The sequence below is a fragment of the Penicillium longicatenatum genome (assembly GCF_028827895.1).
Source record: "Penicillium longicatenatum strain IBT 33135 chromosome Unknown contig_2_segment0_segment0, whole genome shotgun sequence".
In the NCBI taxonomy this organism is placed as follows: Eukaryota; Fungi; Ascomycota; class Eurotiomycetes; order Eurotiales; family Aspergillaceae; genus Penicillium; species Penicillium longicatenatum.
In genome coordinates, this window is record NW_026643120.1 from 3,674,957 (window position 1) to 3,696,772 (window position 21,816).

Below are 21,816 nucleotides of genomic sequence, written 5' to 3' on the forward strand. Positions count from 1 at the left end.
GGCTTCTAGTGAAGTGTCTGTGACCCAAATATCTGTATAGACTCACGTGACGTCTTGGCAAGCCCACCAATCAACTGTTGTGGATCTATACTCCTGCATAATCATGCGATTTATGCCCTTGTTTCTACTTCTACATGCTTATTTCAAATGGTAACTCATTCTCTGTATATCATTGTCATTTCTATGCTACTGGGTCTCCTAGACTGCCTATATACAAAAGTGTAGCTCTATGACGCGATGGAAATATCATTCCTGAGGCATTTTCAAGCCACCACACCTTGCTCCTTCAATCGTGCAATATCCGCCTCTCCGTAATCAAGAACAGTACCAAGAATCTCATCGGTGTGTTGGCCAAGGGTAGGTGGAGGGGAGCGTACACCGGGTGTCGCTTCGGAGTACTTGATAGGAGTATTGACCAACTTGATAGGGCCACAGGCTGGGTGTTCGACCTCAGTGACCATATTTCGTGCCAGAACTATAACCACAATTAGAGAAATGGATTGCAAAGAAATACTTCATCAGATGACATACCGTGCTCGTGGTTCAATGTGCCCTGGATATCATTGACAGCCGCATAAGGCATTCCACTGCCCTCGAAGATCTCTAACCATTCCTGTGTAGTCTTCTGCTGTGTTGTAGTCTCAATCAACCCATCAATATCTGCTCGGTGCTTGACACGGTCGCTGTTCGTCACGAAGCGGGCATCTGTCTTCCACTCTGGGAACCCAAGTCTATCGCTAAGCACGCCGAATAATCTGTCGTTTCCGCCACCAAAGAGAATATCGCCATCAAGGGTCTTGTAGCTCCGGTATGGTACAATGGATGCTGGGAGTCTATCAGTCTCCATTGGTTCATGTTTGGGTCCAAATGAGTTGTTGACTTACGGTGTGCTGTACCCCAGCGGCCCGAGTCCTTCTGGCCACTGATCAGTGCTGAGCTAGCCAGGTTCGACAGCGTGGCGACCTGGCAATCGCTTAGACAAGCATCGATATGCTGGCCTTTCCCTGTGCGGACCCGCGCAAGCAAGGCTGCCATGATGGCATTCGAGGTATACAAGCCGGTCGTCAAGTCCGTGACTGCTACACCGACTTTGACTGGGGCACCGTCTCGGGCTCCAGTGATGTGCATCAGTCCCATCTCGGCTTCAACCATGACATCGTACCCAGCACGATTGCTGTAAGGCCCTGTTTGGCCATAGCCTGTGATACTAGCATAGATCAACTTGGGATTGATTTTATGAAGAGTTTCGTAGTCCATGCCGTATTTGGCAAGGCCACCTGGAAGGTAGTTCTCCACCAGAACATCACATTCCTTTGCGAGTTTGTGAAGAATTTCGACGCCAGACTTGTGTTGGAAGGACAATCCAAGTGACTTTTTATTGCGGTTGACCTGTAATTCAATTAGTATCCTCGATAATAGCTGCGTATGACATTACAGAGCATCTGTACAGCAAGATAGTAGGCGCTCTCGCCAGGCCCCTTCCTAGACTCATCCTCATACTTCGCATAAGGTGGGCCCCAAGCCCGAGTATCGTCACCTCGCACAGGATGTTCAACCTTGATGACATCGGCTCTGTCATAGAAATAAGTGTTAGGCAGGTTTCGGGGGAGAAAAGTCCCTCAATGGGAGCTCAATGCGTCTACATACCCTAGATCACCCAGAATCTGGGTACAGTATGGCTATTAGAGAGCCAAGTTAGCATACACTGCAATGATAGAAAGGAATTTGCGAAAGTACAATAACTCACTCCTGCTAAGACACGAGTCATGTCAAGTACCCGAATACCAGCCAAAGGCAGCGAGCCATCTACACTCGAAGCCGGAGTGGAAAAGCCCCTGCTAGATGGCACGCGCCGCCGGGCATTGCTAGACCAAGCTAGGCCCGATCGTCGAGCAAGAACATTCAATCGAAGCGCGACAGCCATAATGAGAATGTACAAGTACGTCTTACTGCAAACAAGCAAAGAATCAACAAAAATCCGCTCCAGCCGTGGGATCTGGGGACGTTTAAAGCGCTACTAGCGGTACATAGGAAGCTCCGTTGAAACGCCGACACCGCTCGGTGCGGAGTCATAAGCCGAGGTCGATCACCGATCACCTAACTTTTCTCTCTACACACACCAAAATGTTTACCGGCCTCGTTGAGACAATTGGAAGTGAGTGCATATGTTCTGCATTTACCGACATGGAGGGATATTATAGAAGCTAACAAGCTCGTTTTTACACAGCCGTCACGGCCCTGGAGCCCCTCGATACCTCGTCGAGCGGGGGCGGGGGAACGTCACTGACGATCTCCGACTGCGAGGAAATCCTTGGAGACGCGCACTTGGGCGACAGCATCAGCGTCAATGGTACATATCTTTATCTCAAAATCCTTCTCGGCTCTAGAATCGCCTCTGACGGATTGATTGTCCAGGAACCTGCCTCACCGTGACCGAGTTCGACAAGACCTGGTTCAAGGTCGGAGTTGCGCCGGAGACACTCCGCCGCACAAATCTCGGATCTCTGCTGGCTGGATCATGTGTTAACCTTGAGCGTGCTGTCGCAGCCGATACACGGATGGGTGGACATTTTGTGCAGGGTCATGTTGATACCGTTGCGAAGATTCTTTCCGTCACACCTGATGGCAATGCCTTGACGTTCCGCCTGCAGCCGCGGGAGCGGAATATTCTGCGCTATGTCGTCGAGAAGGGATATGTTACTCTGGATGGTGCCAGTTTGACTGTGACTAAGGTCGTCGATGGTGAGGATGGCTACTGGGAGGTTATGCTTATTGCCTACACCCAGGAGAAGGTCGTCACGGCTGCGAAGAAGCCTGGCGATGAGGTCAATGTTGAGATTGACATTGTTGGGAAATATGTCGAGAAGAGTGTCCAAGGTTACTTTGCGGGTACCGCTGGAGGAGACTTCGCTATTCTTGAGAAGATGGTGGCTCGCATCGTCGATGAGAAGCTTAAGAAATAAAAGAATAATCTAGGAATAAATAAAATATTATGCCCGTGGCAAGAATATGTATGAAATTCAAAGAAAGCATTATGCATATTTTTTTTCCGTTCAAAACATTGATTCGCAAACTCCATGTACATGTACACCGGAAACCACCATGAGGCTCGTGGGTATAGATTGGGATCATTTTGTAAGTCAACACCTGAGGCTCTTACTCCTCCATAGACTCGTCAGAGTCAGCCCCAGCTTCAGGCTCAGAATCATCACCCTCATCGGCTTCTTCACCAAAGTCATCGCTGAGCCAATCAGCCTCATCATCATCATCGATCATCTCCTCATCCTCCTCATCGTCGTCTACCTTCTCACCCCTGCCTCTGGCCTTGGCCTTTTCGGCCTTCTTCTTCTCAATATTATCTCTTTGCTGCTTCTTTCTAGCCTCTTTCTCCTTGCGGCGAACGGCCCAGCTCTGATCCAGGGCTCTCTTCTCTTTCTCAGTCTTGGTCACATAGTCGTGCCACATAACTCTGCCATCACAGACACCATCCTCGACCTTCATCAATCGAAGCTTCAGACGGGGTCCCAATTCGACCAGCTTTACAGCCCGCTTCTCCACACCGGGTACAGCAGCAGCCTTCTTCTCACCCTTCTCTGCAGCCTTTTGGCGTTGCTGCTCGCGCTTGTTGAGAACTCTCCGGGTGGTGCTCTCCAGGACCTCTACCTCGTTGTCGGTATCCAGCTCAGTCTCGGAAGCAGATGTATAACCCGCTGCAGAGGGATCGAGCAGATAGTCGGCAGCATCCTCCAATTTACCAAGATTAGGAATAGCGGCCTTCTTCTTTTCTCTGTTTCGGATTTCCTTGGGGTCCAAGCGGCGGATACGTTTTGACACACCGGTTTTCTTTGTAGCAATGGCGTAGTGTCGTAGGCTCAGGACATAAGAGCCATCATTCTCAGCCTCAGGCTCGCGGTTCAACAACATGACACGGCGGATAGAGTGAAGGGGGGTAGCTTGCGGATTGATAGGAGGGAAAAGGGATTGGAAGATTGTGGTGGTAAGAGATTCGAGGCGCTTCGGCACCTTCGAGTCCTCAGTCGCATCTGCAGTGGTGAAGTTATTCATCACCAGCAGAGGTGGTGTCTTGTGGTCCTGACCACCACTCTGGGGGCGCTTCATTGCCCGCTCCACGTCTCGGCAGAGCGAATAATTCTCAACTTGGAAGTGCATAGTCGGGCCACGAGGTGTTACTGCAAGACGCATGTTGGTGTTACCGGTACTGGACTTGGAAAAGAGCATCAAATGTGTGACACCGAGGGGACCGGCCATGACGGTGTAATCGCGCAGTCGGTTGGATTTGCGTTCCTGTAAATACGATTAGCGACCAAAGCATAGAGGAAATTGTCATATAACATACCTTCAATCGCACTGCTGTATCGGGCTCCATCATCCGTCGGACATCCTTGACCAATTGGCTAACACTGGTACCAACCTGCGAACCGCCTACTCGAATGACCATAGACTTGGGGGTCTTGTTCATTGAAGCGGCGCCGGCCTTGTTTGACGACGAGGAGGCATTCTGCGGCCGGAGGTGGGTGCGCTTCTTAACACGTGCTTTGGCCATGATGGGCTATATGGTATCAAAGCCTCAAAAGAAATTATCAAACGAGGGGTGAGTATGGAAAGCTCAAGCTCACTGGTTTGTCTTCGATTTTTTTTTTCTCCAAAAAATCCCAGCGGAGAAGAGAGCGCGGAGGAACGATGTTGCGGACCCACATTAAATTATTTTGAGATCTCGACCGCAATACAACTTTTTTTCTGGAACATCAAACACAGCCAATATGCCTGCAATGAAGAAACGCAAGGTTGCCGAAGAGGCACCTGCCGAAGAAGTCGATGCTGGCTCTGCAGCCTCCGAAGCTGGTGACCATGTCCCGGAAACCACCGAACAGAAGAAATCCTTCAAAGACCTCGGAGTTATGGCGGAGCTCTGCACTGCTTGCGAAAAAATGGGATACAAGGCACCCACACCAATTCAAGCAGAGTCGATTCCGGCTGCTTTGGAAGGCCGCGATATCATCGGTCTTGCGGAAACAGGTTCCGGAAAGACTGCAGCTTTCGCCCTCCCAATCCTCCAGAGTATGTCATACTATCAACCTTGCTCGTTAAGCATGAACTAACAATATATCAAGCACTCATGGACAAGCCTCAGCCATTCTATGGTCTGATTATCTCTCCCACTCGAGAGTTGGCCTATCAAATCTCGCTCGCCTTTGAGAACCTTGTAAGAACTTTTCTTTTATACTCCCCAGTCGGTTCTAGTTCTAATCCATGACAGGGCTCGACAATCGGCGTTCGCACAGCAGTTCTGGTCGGTGGTATGGATATGGTCCCTCAGAGCATCGCGCTAGGAAAGAAGCCCCACATTATCGTCGCGACCCCGGGTCGTCTCCTCGATCACCTCGAGAACACAAAGGGATTCTCTCTCCGCGGCTTGAAGTACCTGTGTATGGACGAAGCCGACAGACTTCTTGACATGGATTTCGGTCCTATTCTGGATAAGATCTTGAAGGTTCTCCCTCGTGAGCGCCGGACATTCCTCTTCTCGGCTACTCTCAGCTCCAAGGTAGAGTCTCTCCAGCGTGCATCTCTCTCCAACCCGCTGCGTGTCTCCGTTTCCTCCAGCAAATACCAGACGGTCTCCACACTGCAGCAATATTACCTTCTGAGACCTCACAAGCACAAGGTTTGTTTTCTTGTCTTTTTTTTTTTTTTTTTTTTTGGTTATTAATAAATTCATATACTAATCATTTTTAGGATGTTCACCTGATCTACCTTCTCAATGAGTTCATTGGACAAAGCTGCATTATCTTCATGCGAACTGTTCACGAAACCCAGAGACTTGCTTACCTGCTGCGCGCGCTTGGGTTCCCTGCCATTCCTCTCCATGTATGTCTCTTAAGTATCCCAGCGCGTATGCCAACTCGTATACTAACTCACGGCAATCTAGGGACAACTGTCTCAATCTGCACGCCTGGGTGCCCTTGGAAAATTCCGCTCCCGTGCTCGTGATATCCTAGTTGCCACTGATGTCGCTGCCCGTGGTCTTGATATTCCCTCCGTGGACGTTGTTCTCAACTACGATCTGCCAACAGACTCAAAGACCTACATTCACCGAGTAGGAAGAACCGCCCGTGCGGGTAAGAGTGGTGTCGCTATCTCCTTTGTCAGCCAGTACGACGTGGAGATCTGGGTAAGCCTAAAATTCTTGACATCTCTTGCAAGAAGATTGGATGCTAACGAGTGAAACAGCAACGGATCGAAGCTGCGCTTGGAAAACAGCTTCCCGAGTATGATGCTGACAAGGACGAGGTCATGGTCCTTGCCGACAGAGTTAGCGAGGCACAGAGACAGGCCATCGCGCAGATGAAGGATTATGATGAGAAGCACGGCAACAAGGCCGGAAAGAAGACCTTTGGAAAGGGTAAGCGCGGTCGCGATGACATGGATAAGGAGGAAGGTTAAATAAACCCCGGTCGGATGGAAATGGAATGACAGGCTTGACTTGCTAGATTGATGGCTGGCCCATCGGCCAAATGACTTGTTTATTGTATAATTTAACGTCCCCTGTGGATTAAAAGCTCAAATGAAAAGGTTTATCACGCATGTTGATTTACGTATGTCTAATTGAAGTTCAAATTTAGGGGTCATGCTCAATGAGCATAGGTATGAGTTTCATTACTGCATCAAATGATATCGAGAGTATTTTACCGGGGCTGTAGCTCCCTTTTGTTACAGGAGACCCCAGTTGCAAAAAGCTGTCGTGATCTTTTGTCGCGAACATTGTTCGCATGTCTAGGACGATTAATTGTTCACTGCTGACCATCGGTAGAGCCGGCCTCGCGCACGGCATTAGCGACGCGGGTAGCAAGGTCATCAGCCTCAGATCGGCTAGCGGCCTCGGCGTAGACACGGACGGCATCTTCAGTACCACTGGCACGGGCAAAGCTGCGGCCCTTGTTGTATCGGGACTGCAGAGACTCGATCTTGGTCTGGAGACCGGCAGGGGACTCGAGCTTGCGCTCAGCGTCGTAAGCCTTGAAGATCGAGCGGTCGTTGACCTCGACACGGACAAGGCGGGAGGGCAGGTCAGTGTAGGTGCCTAGCCACTCCTTGGGGGTCCAGCCCTTGTGTGCGAGGATGGCCTCAACGAGCAGCATATCAGAGAGAGCGTCACCAACGGCCTGGTTGATCAGGTCGGTGAGAGCCTGCAGAGACTCCAAGGCGCTCTTCTGAGCGGGAGATTGCGGCTCAGTGTTGTTGATGACCTTCATGGCATTCTCGGAGAAAGTGACAGTGCCGTGACCGTTAGCCTCGAAGTAGACACCAACGTCGAACCTGAGAGCGGCGTGATGAAGGTGCTTGACACCGGTGTTGGTGCAGATGATAGGAAGCTTCAGCACCTTCTCGATGTAGTCAGTGGACGCGCCGTTGGCGTATGCGGTCTGAACAACACCGATCTTCAACTTCGAGGCGATACCGGCGTTGCGGGCAAGGTCGCCGATGAAAGAAGCGGCAAGGGTAGCGATACGGTCACCATCAAGCAAACGGAAGACGTTGCTCTCGTCAAGGAAGTAGTACACCAGACGGTCAGCGTCGCCGTCCAGAGAGGCACACCGGTCGAGAGGGGCAGCCTTGGAAGAAGGAGGAGCACGCTGCTTTGTCTTGACATAGTCGGCACCGCACTAGAAACAGTTAAGAGGTCTGCCACTCATATATTTCCAGGAAAGAAACTTACATCGTAGTTCAGGCTGTCGGGGTTGATCACATCATCATTGATCACCTTAATATCAAGACCGGTGTCCAGGACCTTGATCAACTCCCGCAGCTTAGGGCCACCAACACCGTTGGCGCAGTCGACAGTCAAAGAACCCTGGACCTTCACTCCCCGCATGACCTTCTTGAAGGACTGCGCAAGCTTCTCGTAGTAACCCTGCTCAGATGGTTCTCCGTAGGCGTATTGTGTACCGAGGGTATTCTTGCAACGCACAACGTAGTGGAGTTGAGGGGTGGTCATATACTTGAAGTCGATAAATTCGACCTCGGTTGCGGTCATAGCGGCGCTGAGCACACCTACGAGACGAGAACCAGAAGCACGAGTATCGCGGGCAAACACCACGCGAGCCGGGTTGGTCACCTTGACATCAATCTCCTTCACAAGTTCATCGTAGACGTCGGCGATAGACTCCAACGGGGCATTGGCCAAACGGGTCGCATATGTCTCCCACTCAGCCTAAAGAAGATGGTGAGCTTGAGAAATCAATTTTGTTGTAGAATAACGTCGGCCTTACTTCGAGCATCTCACCCTATTGATTCCAAATGCGTTAGAAAAATTTCGTTGAAAACAATATCACATAGTCACAGGTTTCTTACCATCGGGTCAACCAACTTAACTCCATTGTCCTCCGCGGGGTTGTGACTCGCGGTCACCATAACACCGATCCATTGACCGCTAAGTTTCTTGGATCGCAGACCAGCCAGCAGACCCACGGCAAAGACCACGGTGTTGAGAAGGTCGCTGCAAGGCCATAGTAATCAGCAACCACCGACGTCAACAAAAAAAATATGGACGATCGCGGGGGTGTGGAGACAAGGTTGATCAGTGTTGACACTCACGCTTTCATGCGAAACTGTCGCGAAGTAAGCCATTAGTTGAAGCTTCCAATAGGATCCATGTGGCAGTGCGACTTACACCTGCGGTACCATATTCAAAGACCTTACCCTCGGGCTTTGTGTACTGCAGCGCAGCCTCGGAGATTGCTTTCTTGACAGCCGGAGAGGCCATTGTGGCGGGAATGTGCTGCGATCAAGCTTGGCGCTGAACAAAGTAGAGGATCGAGATTCTGTGGAGAGAAGCGCAGCAAGTCTAATATTTTGAATGAGGAAGAGAGGGAAAGAAGGAGTTACTTGAAACCAAAAAAAGAAACCAGAAACGAGGGGCGAGGGGTGAGACACGGGCTTAATGCGACGGCCTTAGCGGTGAGCCAATGGCGGGGAACCCGTTCTGTTAGCTAACGCATTCCACGCTATCGGTCCGTGGCAATAACAGCCCGCCCGCCTATGAGGATGTGGAAATTACGTGCGCTCAGATACAAGACAATCTTGGAAGTGGGGATAGAAAGGTACAGTTGATTTATTATTACTGTGATGGATCTACCGAAACCTCCAGGGCTCGGCTGTTATACACCAAAATTATTAGAATACCTGAGGTTTCTCACCGATTTTTGGGAGTATAGATGGCACAAACTCTATTCCCACTTTATAATTTACGCCTTGAGTCTGTGGCCTGCAATGTCATCCTGTGTATCTTTGATGAGAAAGCTGTCGGGCAGAAGCGATGCATTAGTTAATGCACGGCAACAAAAAAATAAATAAAAATAAGAAGGATGAAACGAGGGACTTACGAATACCACCAAGCTGTGGGGATCACCGTGCCCAGGTGCCAAAGGCTATGCGCATCGATCAATCCATGCCACGGGGCAAAGTCGAGCAACTCCAAGCTCATGGCCAGGATGATCCACGCCACAATCATACCAGGCCAGGCAGTCCAGGACTTGAGATACTTCTTGTACCGGAAAATACTGAACCCAGTCCATAGCAGATTTTGAATGATACCCACCACGACGTTGGCCGCCATGTTGTACGTGTAATCCCAGGACCAGAAGGTAAGGTAACAGACATGCATGGTGTACAGCAGCAGACAGATGACTGTCCATAGCCGACGCAAGGTGGGGCGGTGCTGTGGGTGTTCAAGATCTAAACGCAGAATCCGGATCACAGCTAGGTAGAGACCGTAGAGGACACTTGCACCAGCACCCCAGTAGTCTAGCTTCTCCGTGATAGGGAAATCCCTAGTGTGGAAAAGCATACTGAATGTCCAACTAGCCAGTCCAAAGTATCCGAACATCATGTAGTATGGCCGGAGGGAATGCCATGCAGGGATGTTCTCCTGGATCCGGGTCATGCCATGCCAGTGGGCGGCGAAGTTGAAGAAGGAGAAGAGCACAGAGAAGGGCTCCTGCATCCCCAGAAGGCGACGGAAGGGCCATTTGCCATGGAATTGGACGATCGGGTTCAGCATCGGCGGGTCACGCGAGACTCGACGGTCGGTAATAACATGTTGACAGGTATAGTCGCATTCAGCCGGGCAGGTCCATAATAACAAACGGTGGTGCAGAGCTGTGGACGGTTAGAATAAAAGCTGGATGAGCAGGGTAAGAAGCCTTACGTAACACCGAATTGCCAGAATTGCAGTTCTCGGTTTGACAAACCTGGGGGAGAGGAAATTAGATGTGTACAAGGATCTCTTGCATGGGAGGGGGAAGTTTACCTTGACACATTCCCTAAAATCAGGAAGATGGTCACCGAGGGACGCCGAGGACTGACCGACCAGACAGGCCAGAAGAATAATGGCGAGAAGGGCAGAAAGGTCCCCTCTGTAGGCACCCAGTTTCATGATGGTCTGTAGCTTTTAGGGCGTGACACGCGTCATGAAGGAAGGGTCAGTTGAGCGGAGCTCCGGGCGGCTTGGGGAGCACTCGCGCAGTAGTCTTGGCAATGACAGCACAGCTTTGATCAACTTCCAAATAAAAGAAGTACTGTATTGGTACTATTGTCAATAAACGCAAACTGTCAGCAGCCTTAGCCAATTTTTGCTTAACATGTTTTTAGGAAAAGATAGTTTCAGAGGCTGAACAATATAACTCCAAGGCTAAGATAAATCTCTCATGCCGGTAGCCATGGAGTACACAGATTACTTTCTCTCTTCCCGAGTGTCTGCAAAGTTTGCTTTGCACTATATAGTTATTCAGGTTTAGTAACACCTGCCTATTGTATACAAAGATGTTAAAGCAATGATCCAATCACATTTGATTGTCATGGACCCTTTGTAGGCAACGCTTTTAACCCTAAACATCACGTGATAGAGGGTTTCTAGAAGCATGTGATACCAATCTACACGTGATCGATATCTACCCAACGAAGCTTAGCGTGGTTGTAGGCGGGGAGATTTTTTGAGGAAAGCTTGGCGTTTGGACTCCCGAAAAAAAAGTCGCGGCGCAACTTGCCTGGTCTTTCATTTGGATCATCTTCCTTTTTCTCTATTTTTTTTCGGTTCATTTCTCTTGAACCCTTTGTTAATTTATTCATTGTCATAATGAGTGGAAACGGAGCCCCCCAGCCCGATGCGGCTATCTCCAGCAGCGCTGACCGCATGGTCGGCATGGAGCACGCTGAAGTGCGCTACTTCACCAGGTATGTAGTCGTTGGTACCCTGTTGTAACGATTCAGAGTGGCAAGAGGCTAATTGATACCATTGCAGCTACGATCACCACGGTAAATAGATCTTGACAAGTCTGCGAGTTTAGTGGGGATTTACTGACGATAGTTCTTCTGTTTTTGTGCAGGTATTCACGAGGAGATGCTGGTAAGTAGACTCATTTCTGCATACCATGAGTCTGAACCAAGTACTGATCGAAGAATTACCTGTATAGAAAGACGATGTCCGTACTCGCTCTTATCGTGACTCGATCTACCAGAACCGCCACATCTTCAAGGACAAAGTTGTCCTGGATGTCGGCTGTGGAACCGGTATCCTGAGCATGTATGTGTCTCATATAGAAATCCATTCCTTTCAGCTATGCTGATTATATTTCCTAGGTTCGCTGCTCGTGCTGGTGCCAAGCACGTCATTGGTGTGGACATGTCTTCCATCATTGAGAAGGCCAAAGAGATTGTTGCCGTCAACGGCTTGTCCGACAAGATCACCCTTCTTCAGGGCAAGATGGAGGAGGTTCACCTCCCCTTCCCCAAGGTGGACATCATCATCTCTGAGTGGATGGGTTACTTCCTCCTTTACGAGTCCATGCTGGACACTGTCCTGTACGCCCGTGACACTTACCTTGCCGAGGGTGGTAAGATCTTCCCCGACAAGGCCACCATGTACGTGGCTGCCATCGAGGACGGCGAGTACAAGGATGACAAGATCGGATGTAAGTGGATTCAATGATTCTTTCAACTTTACTTTCCACGGTCCTAACTTGACTTCAGTCTGGGACAATGTCTACGGCTTCGATTACAGCCCGATGAAGCAGACCGCTCTCACCGAGCCTCTCGTCGACACCGTTGAGATGAAGGCTCTTGTGACCGACCCTTGCCCTATCATCACCTTCGATCTGAACACTGTCACCACCGCTGACCTTGCCTTCCGTGTGCCCTACAACCTTACTGCCAAGCGCAGTGACTTCATCCACGCCATGATCTCTTGGTTCGACATTGAGTTCAGTGCTTGCCACAAACCCATCTACTTCTCTACCGGCCCCCACGCCAAGTACACTCACTGGAAGCAGACCGTCTTCTACCTCAAGGACGTGCTTACCATTGAGGAGGGTGAGCAAGTCTCTGGCTGGATCGATAACCGCCCCAACGACAAGAACAAGCGTGATCTGGATATCGACCTCTCTTACAAGTTCGAGATTAATGATCCTACTCGCTTCGCTGAGGGCAGCTGCTCTTACCGCATGTGAGTCCTACCAAGTTTTATTTTACGTGTATGGGTGTTTTCTGACAACTTCCTAGGTGCTAATTTGACTGTATTTAATTTTTGCTCGTTCTTTTCTACGATCATTCGACGCAGTTGCACGTTTTCGGGAAAATGTTCCGTTGCCAATGCAATGCGGCATAGCATGGGTAAGGATCTGCACAGGGCTAATTAACATGGCCTCGGCCTCGTTTGTTTCACTGGCGTTTTTTCATCTGGGTGGCAGGTAAAAAGGCATTTATGGCGCGATACGGACAGATTATTATGAAGCTCCTCGACATCTGGAATTTCCAAGTAGATACCCCGAGTCGATGCTTAGTCTAGCAACTCCGACGCTCTTTCCATGTCCTTAAGGAATTAACCTTGTTTTGTTCAATTTTCTCTATCCACAATCCACCCTAAATCCCCTAAACCCATATTAAACCCCGAAAAGAAAGTGCGGTAAATGGTGCCAAGCGGATGGCGCGTCGTCGGTAATTACGGGAGCAAATCATTATCAGATCCTCGGCTCAGGGTCGCCCCGCAATTGCTCAATCCTACTTGAGCTTCGCCCCGTCTTCTTTTCCCGTCGAATTGGTTATCTTCTGCTCTTTCACACCTACCTTTTAAAGAGAAAATCTATCACGATGTCTGCCCCTGGAGCTGGCCACGAATTTCCTGCCCAAGAAGTTTCTTGGCAGAAGCGCGATGTCCTACTGTTTGCCAACAGCATTGGCTGTAAGGCCGACGAACTCCAGTTCCTCTACGTAGGTCTTCTTGATCAGCAATTCCCGTCGATTCCTAACGATCATAACAGGAGTTGCACCCTAACTTCTCGGTCTTCCCCACCTACCCGCTTATTCTCCGTATGTAGTGTATCGCATGGAACCAAGGTTCAGCACTAATAATATCTAATCATGCAGCTTTTAAGCTCACCGACCAAGAGGTGACTGATTTTTATGCGCGCCAAAAGGCCACTCACATTCCTGGCGTCCCGAAGCTGGATCACCGTCACGGTGTCGATGGCCAGCGAAAGATCACTATCCTGAAACCCCTTCCTCCTACTAGCGCTGGACGGAAGTTTGAGCTGCGCAACAAAGTCATTGGTGTTTATGACAAAGGGAAGCCCGGAACTGTCATTGAGACAGAACAGTCTATTGTGGATAAGGCGACCGGCGAGGTCTACTCCAAGGTCCAATCCAGTGGTTTCTTGGTTGGACAGGGTAACTGGGGCGGTCCTAAGGGTAATTCCAAACTCACATGTCCAGCTGATGAAGGAAATACTTATAAATTGATGCAGGCCCCGCTACTGTCAACTTCCCCCTCCCGAGGGCAAGACCCCCGATGCCGTGCACGTTGTCCAGAGCAGCATGGAAACCGCGCACCTATACCGGTATAGATCCTTTTATAGACCGGTGGTTATTCAATGCACAGTATACTAACAGTTTAATTAGTCTGAACGGAGACTACAACCCTCTCCATGCCACCCCTGAGCCTGGCCAGAAAATGGGCTTCGGTGGCATCATCATTCACGGCCTGTTCAGCTGGAACTCCTCTGCGCACGGCATTCTGCGCCTCCTTGGTGGTAGCGATCCGGCAAACTTGAAGGAGTTCCAGGCTCGCTTTGCATCCCCTGTTCGTCCTGGCGATACCCTGACGACTGAGATCTGGCGCCTGGGAAATGCTGGGGCCGATGGTTTTGAAGAGATCCGTTTTGTTACTAAGAACCAAAACGGCAAGGCAGTTTTGAGCAACGGTCGGTGCTTGCTAAAGGTTACTAACCCTAAGAGCAAGCTGTGATTTTGGAGTGCTAGATTTTTATAGTACCTGTACCTATGCATTTATGTCTATAAAGCAACAATTCCCAGCATTCATTCTAAACAAAACTATCATATGATAAAACTCAAACTATTTTCATTTAGTTCCTATTTCCCCACTTCTGTCGCCCTTGTGTATTTATTTCCTTTGCTGACGGGGCCTAAGCATGACGCTGGTTTCTGTGGGGTGCCATTTCTGGAAATATTTCAACCACCATGATCAATATATATCCTAAAAACCCTAAAGTAGCTTTGAAAACTTATTCTCCATAGAATCAGAGTTAGAACCGCTTTGATCAGTCAAATTTGGAGCAACAACTCCAATTCCCCTCAGCAGGGTAGCCACGTGACTGTCGACCGTTCCCGAGGCCTAAACTACGAAGCTCGGACATTTCCCCAGATGGCACTACCTACTTGCTCAGCTCAACATACTCAATTATACCGCAGTCCTCGGCATGAACTTCAACAGAGCCATGGCTACCCGGCCAACTATGCTATGGAGAAATAACTTGTATGTGAGATCTCATCGCAAGCTACCAAGATACCTCGGCTAATACACCAACAGCACGTCAGTCACCCGCCTGCGAACTCTGCAGAGGGGTAGCTTGGTATGCTGCATATCTTACTATACGCATAAAACTTGATTCATTGCCTAACTGATTGTCTGCTGTACTTGAAACAGACAGCTGTTCATCGAGGGGTTGTACATGTTCCCTTGCGGTGGAACTCGAATGAACAGGCTCCCAAAAGCGGGGCTCTTAAGAACAAGGCGCCAAGGGTAAAACATGAGGCTTTAATTCCAGACGATGCAAAGAACTCAGTTATACTGAAGCAATTTGACACCAATCATGATCTCAAAAAGGCGTTTACTATGTACTCGAAGGGGTATCTTGTGCTGAAAGGAGAAGGTTCTTGGGACGAGAAACCCTTCTTAGCATTGTAAGTCTATGAGATTGTGGAGATTTTTCTTGTCGTGATATCTTACTCTACGACAGTGGAAAGTTCCTTCTCAGGTAAGCTTTGCGAGGATGCTGTCTCTTGAAATTCATATTGATGGCCCATCAACAGAGAAAATTGCCAATGTTCCAAATGTGTTCACCCAGACACGAGACAGAGAATAGTTGACACCTTCTCGGTATGTGTGGAACAGATGAAACACACTGAATATAATGTATTAGAAAGACTCATAGAAACTCCAGATCCCCGAGGATATCGACGTGACGCACATCGAATCGCGTTCCACGGACGTCAAAATTGGCTGTCAGTGTTCTTAGAAGCCGGATTAGATGGAATGTTGATTTAACAAACATATCTAGGGACCGACGGCCATGAAAGTCTATACTCGTGGGACTGGCTTGTCGCACACCAGAATACTCAGCCATGGAATGACAAGCCGTGGAATGCTAGACGCAAAAATCATCTTGAACTTAGAACAAAGTACTGTCTGTTGCTTAAATCATGGGATAAATTGTATCTAACACTGAATTTTAGGCATGTTGAGATGCATGATGTCGGAGATACCAAGTACCCCGAGGTATCATATGAAGAGGTGATGTCCGGAGATAAAGGTGTATTAGGTTGGCTTAGCAAAATTGTAAGTTTGCCGAACTTGATCGCTTTATGCCTAATGATACTTATAATTTTGGCCCTCGGTAGTACTCGAAAGGATTCTGCTTCATTAAGGGTGTTCCGGTCAACCCTGAGGCAACAAAGGAACTGATCGAACGAATTGCGTTCATCAGACACACCCATTATGGTATTTATATCCTAGCTCTCTTAAGCTTGTTAGTTTTTAATGGTTCTCTAGGTGGCTTTTGGGACTTCACTGCTGATCTAACCTTCAAGGATACGGCATATACCAATGAGTTCCTTGGTGGACACACGGATAACACCTATTTCACTGACCCTGCAAGGCTTCAGCTTTTTCATTTGCTGTCTCACACTGATGGCAGTGGAGGCGAAAGCTTACTGGTAGATGCACTTGCGGCTGCTCGCAAATTGGAAGAGGAGAACTTTGAAGATTATCTTTGTTTGGCCACAGAAAGACATTCATGGCATTCGAGCGGCAACGAAGACGTCTGCATCCAGCCTTCCTTCCGCGCTCCCGTTCTCTCTATACACCCTGACTTTGAAAGAGTCTATCAAGTTCGTTGGAATAATTATGACCGCGCGCCAAAGAATGATTGGAAAATCAAGGACCAGACACGTTGGTATAAGGCAGCTAAACGCTTCAACGATATTCTCAATGAAGAAAGCAGACAAATTTGGACGCAGTTAGAGCCGGGCACAGCCTTGAGTAAGTATTTCAGCACTATAAGCCCGGAGTTACCAGCTGACTTCTATGTTCAACAGTTTTCGACAACTGGAGAATGTTGCATGGTCGCTCCGAGTTTACGGGAAAGCGCAGAATGTGTGGGGGCTACGGTATGTGCTAGACAGAACGACAGCCCATAACATGACCGGTCGAATGAAGACTTATCTCTTATTGGTTCAACAGTGAACAACGACGACTTCGTCTCACGACTCCGACTCTTGAAGTATGGCCGAGAGAGGGTTTTGAACAATCTAGGAACCACAATGCCCAAACTCCACCCAAATTCTAACATCTCTGCGATCTACTAGGATGATTAACATTTTCGAGTGTCTGAATATCTCAATATTTATATACCATCTCAAAAAAGAATAACAAAATTATTGGACATACAAGGCACAGGCAAACGTAGACCAAGTAGAATCCATGCGGTGTTGATATTCGTCACGTGATCATCTGACGTTGTTGGAGCTCGGCCACACCTAAGCTCTTCGTCAACCTTCTACCTCCCCATTTCCACCCTCGATCTACCCTCTCTGAACCAAGCCACCTGCGTTTCAATAGCATCTTCTTCATCCGATACAATTGTCTTTAATTCTTTGATAATCCACCACCCATCATGTCGACCCTTGAGGACCTCGACGACCTTGAGCGCGAGACCAGAGACAAGAAGCAGGACCAGGGAGATGGCGATGAGAAGAAGCCTAACGACAACGAGGATGCCGAGATGGGCGATGCCGACAAGAAGGATGAGGAAGAGGAGCTTCTAGATGAGGAGATCTTGCACTCAAGCACCGCAGACATCGTCAAGCGGCGGCGGATGCTGGAGAACGAGATGCGGATTATGAAGAGCGAGTTCCAGCGTTTGACACACGAACAAAGTACAATGAGGGAGAAGGTCAAGGATAATCAAGAAAAGATTGAGAACAACAGGTACGGCCCTCGGGCATCTCTGGATGGGGATACAGAGATGACAAATGCTTCATTAATGCTAACGTTCGCGCTACTTTAGACAACTACCATACCTCGTTGGAAATGTCGTCGAGTTATTGGATCTCGATGTTGAGGCCGAAGCAGCAGAGGAAGGAGCTAACATCGACCTGGATGCCACCCGTGTCGGCAAATCCGCTGTCATCAAGACCTCCACCCGCCAGACTATCTTCCTCCCGCTCATTGGTTTGGTCGACCACGAGAAACTGAAGCCTGCCGACTTGATCGGTGTCAATAAGGACTCATATCTCATCCTGGACACACTACCGGCTGAATATGACAACCGCGTAAAGGCGATGGAGGTCGACGAGAAGCCGACTGAGAAGTACACGGATATCGGTGGTCTGGACAAGCAGATCGAGGAGATCGTTGAGGCTATCGTATGGCCCATGAAGGAGGCCGAGCGATTCAAGAAGCTGGGCATCAAGGCTCCGAAGGGTACGCCCCCATCTCGATCGCCTTTGGGATATTTTTTGACAAAGCTAACAATCATCTTATTACAGGTGCCTTGATGTACGGACCCCCCGGTACCGGTAAGACACTTCTGGCCCGAGCCTGTGCCGCCGAGACAAACGCAACCTTCCTTAAACTCGCCGGTCCCCAACTGGTGCAGATGTTCATCGGAGACGGCGCCAAGCTTGTGCGCGACTGCTTTGCCCTGGCCAAGGAGAAGGCCCCCTCAATCATCTTCATCGACGAGTTGGATGCCGTCGGTACCAAGCGATTCGACTCCGAGAAGTCCGGTGATCGTGAAGTGCAGCGAACCATGCTTGAGCTTCTGAACCAGCTGGACGGTTTCGCCTCCGACGATCGCATCAAGGTCCTGGCCGCGACCAACCGTGTTGACGTCCTTGACCCGGCTTTGCTGCGTTCCGGTCGTCTTGACCGCAAGATCGAGTTCCCTCTGCCCAACGAGGAAGCCCGTGCCAACATCCTGCAGATCCACTCCCGTAAGATGTCCGTCGAAGACAGTGTCAACTGGGCTGAGTTGGCCCGGTCGACGGATGAGTTCGGTGGTGCCCAGCTCAAGGCCGTCTGTGTTGAGGCTGGTATGATTGCGCTGCGCAAGGGACTGAGCAAGATTGGTCACGAAAACTACGTCGATGCCATCGCTGAGGTCCAGGCTAAGAAGAAGGATACCAACATGGGTATCTATGTCTAAGTCTAGATTTAAGAATGCTTTGTTCCTTTCTCATCTCTTATGATTTTTCCTTTTCCTCGTCTCCTGTCATGTATGTATGGTTCAAGGCATGAATAGGCCGGTAATTCGCTATGCATGCGGGCGGTGCCTCTAAACTAAATATCATGGTGATTTTAGACTGAAATCAGATTTTCGTATCCTGGGCCCCCGACGGGCAATGTTAAAGTAGACAAATGGGCAATTCACAGCTTAAAAAAACATCTACGATTCCCGAGGTCCGTGCTCACCTATATAAATGTCTTCCCATACCTGATGGAAATGTCATCATGACCGGACACTGCGATACATCAAATCCAAATTCAAAATCACCTCCAGATATTGTTTATGAGAAAAAATTAGGTACCAGTCTTGATATATGCATTTGTCTTCAAAATGTTTTAAAAAGCTAGCAGAAACGAACAAAATGCAATGGCTGAGACTAAACCCATGTACCTAATAAACACCCAACCACAACCCCCCACACCCTAAAAAGTTATATCTAAAGCTTAGTTCTTACCAGCATCTTTGAGCGTAACGATGCGGTTCAAAATAACCTTATCAGCACTGGACTCTCGATCAACAGCATAATAAGCAGACCGAATACCCTGGAAACGAATAGAGTGCTTATTATTCTCAACATCATCCTCAGCAGCATCCTTAGGCCAAGGCGCGGACTTGCTAATATCCTCAAATCCATTTTCAATCATAGCACCCTCGTAGATCTGCTCAGAGTCCGGATCGATATCGGCAAGGAAACCATTGGGGTGTGCAGAGGGGTCTTCAGACTTGAAGAGTGGGTTGAAGGCGCGGACCTCAGCGCGGATGGGGCTATTGTGTGCAGGGGACTCGGCGACCCAGTGGATGAATGTCTTGGGGCGAGGAGCGGTTTCGCCTTCGGCGGGCTTTTCGTATTTGGCGTGCACGACTGTGACGAGGCCGTTGGAATCCTTCTCGAAGGTTGTGGCTGTGATGGGGAAGGGGACCTTTAGGAGACCGATAGTCTTGCCGGGGGCGAGACGGAAGTAGTCTGGTGAGTCGACTTCACGGAAATCGGAGCGCTCGATGTAGACTGTCTTGGTGAAGGGGACGTTGTGGGTGCCGAAGGCGGGGTCCTTGGAGAAGGGCACGTCGCAGAGCTCCAGGTGGTCTTCGGGGAGGTTGTCGATGATGACCTTCAAAGGCTCGAGGACGACCATCAGACGGGGGACGGTGGTCTCGAGGTACTGGCGGACGCTCTGGTCGAATCGGTGCATCTGCACGTTGGTGACAGCCTTGGTGACTCCGATTTCGTTGACGAAATTCAGGATGGCACCTGGGGGAACACCACGGCGACGCAGGGCGATAAGGGTGTACAGGCGAGGATCGTCCCAGTCACGGACATGACCCTCCTTAACCAGCTGAATAATCTTGCGCTTGGAGAGGACAGTTCCGGTGATGTTGAGACGGCCGTATTCGCGCTGCATGGGACGGTAGACATCGAGCTTGTCGTTGAGCCATTCGTAAGAAACGCGCGAGAGCTCGAACTCAGTTGTGCAGAGCGAGTGAGTGATACCCTCAATACTATCGCACAAGCAGTGGGCGAAATCGTAAGTCGGGAAACACTTGAGACCCTTGGCGTGGTGGTGCTCCTTGTCGCTCTCCGGAATGCGCCATGCGAACAAATCCCACATTTGCGGGTTGGGGTTTTCGAGATCCTGTTTCATGCGCAGAGCAGCCTCTCCGGCTTTGTATTTGCCATCACGCATAGCACGGAACTCGGTCAGAGATTCCTCAATGGGACGTGTGCGGTGGCTGCAAGCGTAGCGCTGACCACCACGCTGACCACCCTCGCCCTCACCACGCTGAGCCTTAACCTCATCCTTGGTGCAGTGGCAGACATAGGCACCATCGCGCTTAATGAGCTCCTCAGCGAGCTCGTAGAGACGCTGAAAGTTGTCGCTGGCATTGGTCTCCCGCACAGGCTTGAAACCGAGCCAGGACACAATGTCGCGAATAGCATTGTAGTATCGCTCCTCCTCACCGGCGGGGTTGGTGTCGTCGAAACGGAGAATACACTCGCCTCCGTGGTGGCGCGCGAAGCCAAAGTTCACAGCAATGGCCTTGCTGTGTCCGATGTGAAGGAAACCGTTAGGCTCGGGCGGGAAACGGGTGCGGATCTTAGGATGGGTCTCGGAAATAGGTCTCTCCTGGTACACGTCGGACAGGAAGCCAGTCTTGAACAGGGAATCGGGATCGCGGGGCGCAGCGGCCTCCTTAGCCGCCTTCGGGGCCTTGGGCTGCTTCTCCTTTGCGGGCTTGGGGTTCTGCTGGGCCTGCTCTTTCTTGAGCTTCTTCTCCCGCTCTCTCTGTTCTTTCTTCAACTGTTTCTTGGAAGGACCGGCAGGGGCAGCGGGGTCAGCGTCAGCAGCAGGAGCAGCCTCCTGAGCGGCCACCTTGGGCCGCTCTGGCAAGTCTACAGGCGTTGCCGGATCCATTCTAAAAATGATGAGGTCTCAATGGCGGGGAAGATAATTTTTATGGAGGGGCTGCGATGCTTCTTATCAGTCCCCATTCGCTTATCGGGCCGATGAAACCCCGGATGAGTCATATATATACTTCGAAGATAAACATTCCAACTACGATTATTTCCAACATTGATAGATCATATAACATATAGGACAGGCCATGATTTAAGGATGTGGCAAGGACTCGCTACGATGATAAGTCAGATTTGGGACACATAAAACGTATCGTGTATCACCGGTAATGCATATAATGTACATATAGAGAAAATGTAAGTACAATGATGGTACAAAAAAGTATAGATAAATAAGAGATCAATCAGAATGTCACCCATTACCATAGTGCCGGATCTTGTGGCCAGCTGAGATACGATCGGAGAGACCGATATCAGACCACAAATCACGGCGCATAGTATAGACAAAAGAAGAAAAGGCCGACATGATTGTACATGAACAGTCGAGCCACCGGTCATGCTCATTAAACCAGAAACGCCAGATGC

At 49.6% G+C, this 21,816-nt stretch overlaps 11 protein-coding genes across 11 annotated transcripts; 6 read left to right on the forward strand and 5 right to left on the reverse strand.

Moving 5' to 3' along the window:
- Positions 1 to 263: 263 nt before the first annotated feature.
- On the reverse strand, positions 264 to 1,924 carry N7484_003886 (CaiB/BaiF CoA transferase family protein; the record flags this gene model as incomplete). Its single annotated transcript, XM_057114306.1, has 6 exons — positions 264 to 475; positions 532 to 825; positions 885 to 1,389; positions 1,449 to 1,572; positions 1,648 to 1,679; positions 1,748 to 1,924. The coding sequence occupies 6 exons, from the start codon at positions 1,922 to 1,924 to the stop codon at positions 264 to 266; spliced, it is 1,344 nt and encodes a 447-aa protein (XP_056974446.1).
- Positions 1,925 to 2,124: 200 nt separating this feature from the next.
- N7484_003887 (riboflavin synthase) lies at positions 2,125 to 2,963 on the forward strand (the record flags this gene model as incomplete). Its single annotated transcript, XM_057114307.1, has 3 exons — positions 2,125 to 2,155; positions 2,228 to 2,350; positions 2,416 to 2,963. The coding sequence occupies 3 exons, from the start codon at positions 2,125 to 2,127 to the stop codon at positions 2,961 to 2,963; spliced, it is 702 nt and encodes a 233-aa protein (XP_056974447.1).
- Positions 2,964 to 3,156: 193 nt separating this feature from the next.
- On the reverse strand, positions 3,157 to 4,564 carry N7484_003888 (Brix domain-containing protein; the record flags this gene model as incomplete). Its single annotated transcript, XM_057114308.1, has 2 exons — positions 3,157 to 4,305; positions 4,358 to 4,564. The coding sequence occupies 2 exons, from the start codon at positions 4,562 to 4,564 to the stop codon at positions 3,157 to 3,159; spliced, it is 1,356 nt and encodes a 451-aa protein (XP_056974448.1).
- Positions 4,565 to 4,781: 217 nt separating this feature from the next.
- rrp3 (RNA-dependent ATPase RRP3) lies at positions 4,782 to 6,465 on the forward strand (the record flags this gene model as incomplete). Its single annotated transcript, XM_057114309.1, has 6 exons — positions 4,782 to 5,079; positions 5,133 to 5,224; positions 5,279 to 5,686; positions 5,758 to 5,889; positions 5,951 to 6,193; positions 6,253 to 6,465. The coding sequence occupies 6 exons, from the start codon at positions 4,782 to 4,784 to the stop codon at positions 6,463 to 6,465; spliced, it is 1,386 nt and encodes a 461-aa protein (XP_056974449.1).
- Positions 6,466 to 6,812: 347 nt separating this feature from the next.
- agm1 (phosphoacetylglucosamine mutase PCM1) lies at positions 6,813 to 8,785 on the reverse strand (the record flags this gene model as incomplete). Its single annotated transcript, XM_057114310.1, has 6 exons — positions 6,813 to 7,685; positions 7,739 to 8,233; positions 8,292 to 8,306; positions 8,374 to 8,518; positions 8,617 to 8,630; positions 8,693 to 8,785. The coding sequence occupies 6 exons, from the start codon at positions 8,783 to 8,785 to the stop codon at positions 6,813 to 6,815; spliced, it is 1,635 nt and encodes a 544-aa protein (XP_056974450.1).
- A 481-nt stretch (positions 8,786 to 9,266) lies between these two features.
- N7484_003891 (PGAP3/PER1 family protein) lies at positions 9,267 to 10,456 on the reverse strand (the record flags this gene model as incomplete). The annotated part of the gene is made up of 4 exons (XM_057114311.1): positions 9,267 to 9,321; positions 9,405 to 10,179; positions 10,229 to 10,271; positions 10,331 to 10,456. 4 exons carry the CDS (start codon positions 10,454 to 10,456, stop codon positions 9,267 to 9,269), a joined length of 999 nt encoding a protein of 332 aa, XP_056974451.1.
- A 699-nt stretch (positions 10,457 to 11,155) lies between these two features.
- On the forward strand, positions 11,156 to 12,583 carry rmtA (protein-arginine omega-N methyltransferase HMT1; the record flags this gene model as incomplete). The annotated part of the gene is made up of 7 exons (XM_057114312.1): positions 11,156 to 11,253; positions 11,321 to 11,334; positions 11,406 to 11,425; positions 11,493 to 11,602; positions 11,659 to 11,990; positions 12,049 to 12,520; positions 12,577 to 12,583. 7 exons carry the CDS (start codon positions 11,156 to 11,158, stop codon positions 12,581 to 12,583), a joined length of 1,053 nt encoding a protein of 350 aa, XP_056974452.1.
- Positions 12,584 to 13,164: 581 nt separating this feature from the next.
- Positions 13,165 to 14,317, forward strand: N7484_003893 (putative peroxisomal dehydratase; the record flags this gene model as incomplete). The annotated part of the gene is made up of 4 exons (XM_057114313.1): positions 13,165 to 13,284; positions 13,335 to 13,383; positions 13,441 to 13,761; positions 13,818 to 14,317. 4 exons carry the CDS (start codon positions 13,165 to 13,167, stop codon positions 14,315 to 14,317), a joined length of 990 nt encoding a protein of 329 aa, XP_056974453.1.
- A 1,518-nt stretch (positions 14,318 to 15,835) lies between these two features.
- On the forward strand, positions 15,836 to 16,956 carry N7484_003894 (putative trimethyllysine dioxygenase TmlH; the record flags this gene model as incomplete). The annotated part of the gene is made up of 5 exons (XM_057114314.1): positions 15,836 to 15,928; positions 15,991 to 16,090; positions 16,142 to 16,630; positions 16,687 to 16,758; positions 16,832 to 16,956. 5 exons carry the CDS (start codon positions 15,836 to 15,838, stop codon positions 16,954 to 16,956), a joined length of 879 nt encoding a protein of 292 aa, XP_056974454.1.
- Positions 16,957 to 17,212: 256 nt separating this feature from the next.
- N7484_003895 (proteasome regulatory particle base subunit RPT5) lies at positions 17,213 to 18,797 on the forward strand (the record flags this gene model as incomplete). The annotated part of the gene is made up of 3 exons (XM_057114315.1): positions 17,213 to 17,578; positions 17,658 to 18,073; positions 18,139 to 18,797. The coding sequence occupies exons 1-3, from the start codon at positions 17,265 to 17,267 to the stop codon at positions 18,795 to 18,797; spliced, it is 1,389 nt and encodes a 462-aa protein (XP_056974455.1). The 5' UTR covers positions 17,213 to 17,264.
- Positions 18,798 to 19,321: 524 nt separating this feature from the next.
- N7484_003896 (glutamine--tRNA ligase) lies at positions 19,322 to 21,289 on the reverse strand (the record flags this gene model as incomplete). The annotated part of the gene is made up of 1 exon (XM_057114316.1): positions 19,322 to 21,289. The coding sequence occupies one exon, from the start codon at positions 21,287 to 21,289 to the stop codon at positions 19,322 to 19,324; it is 1,968 nt and encodes a 655-aa protein (XP_056974456.1).
- Positions 21,290 to 21,816: the final 527 nt, after the last annotated feature.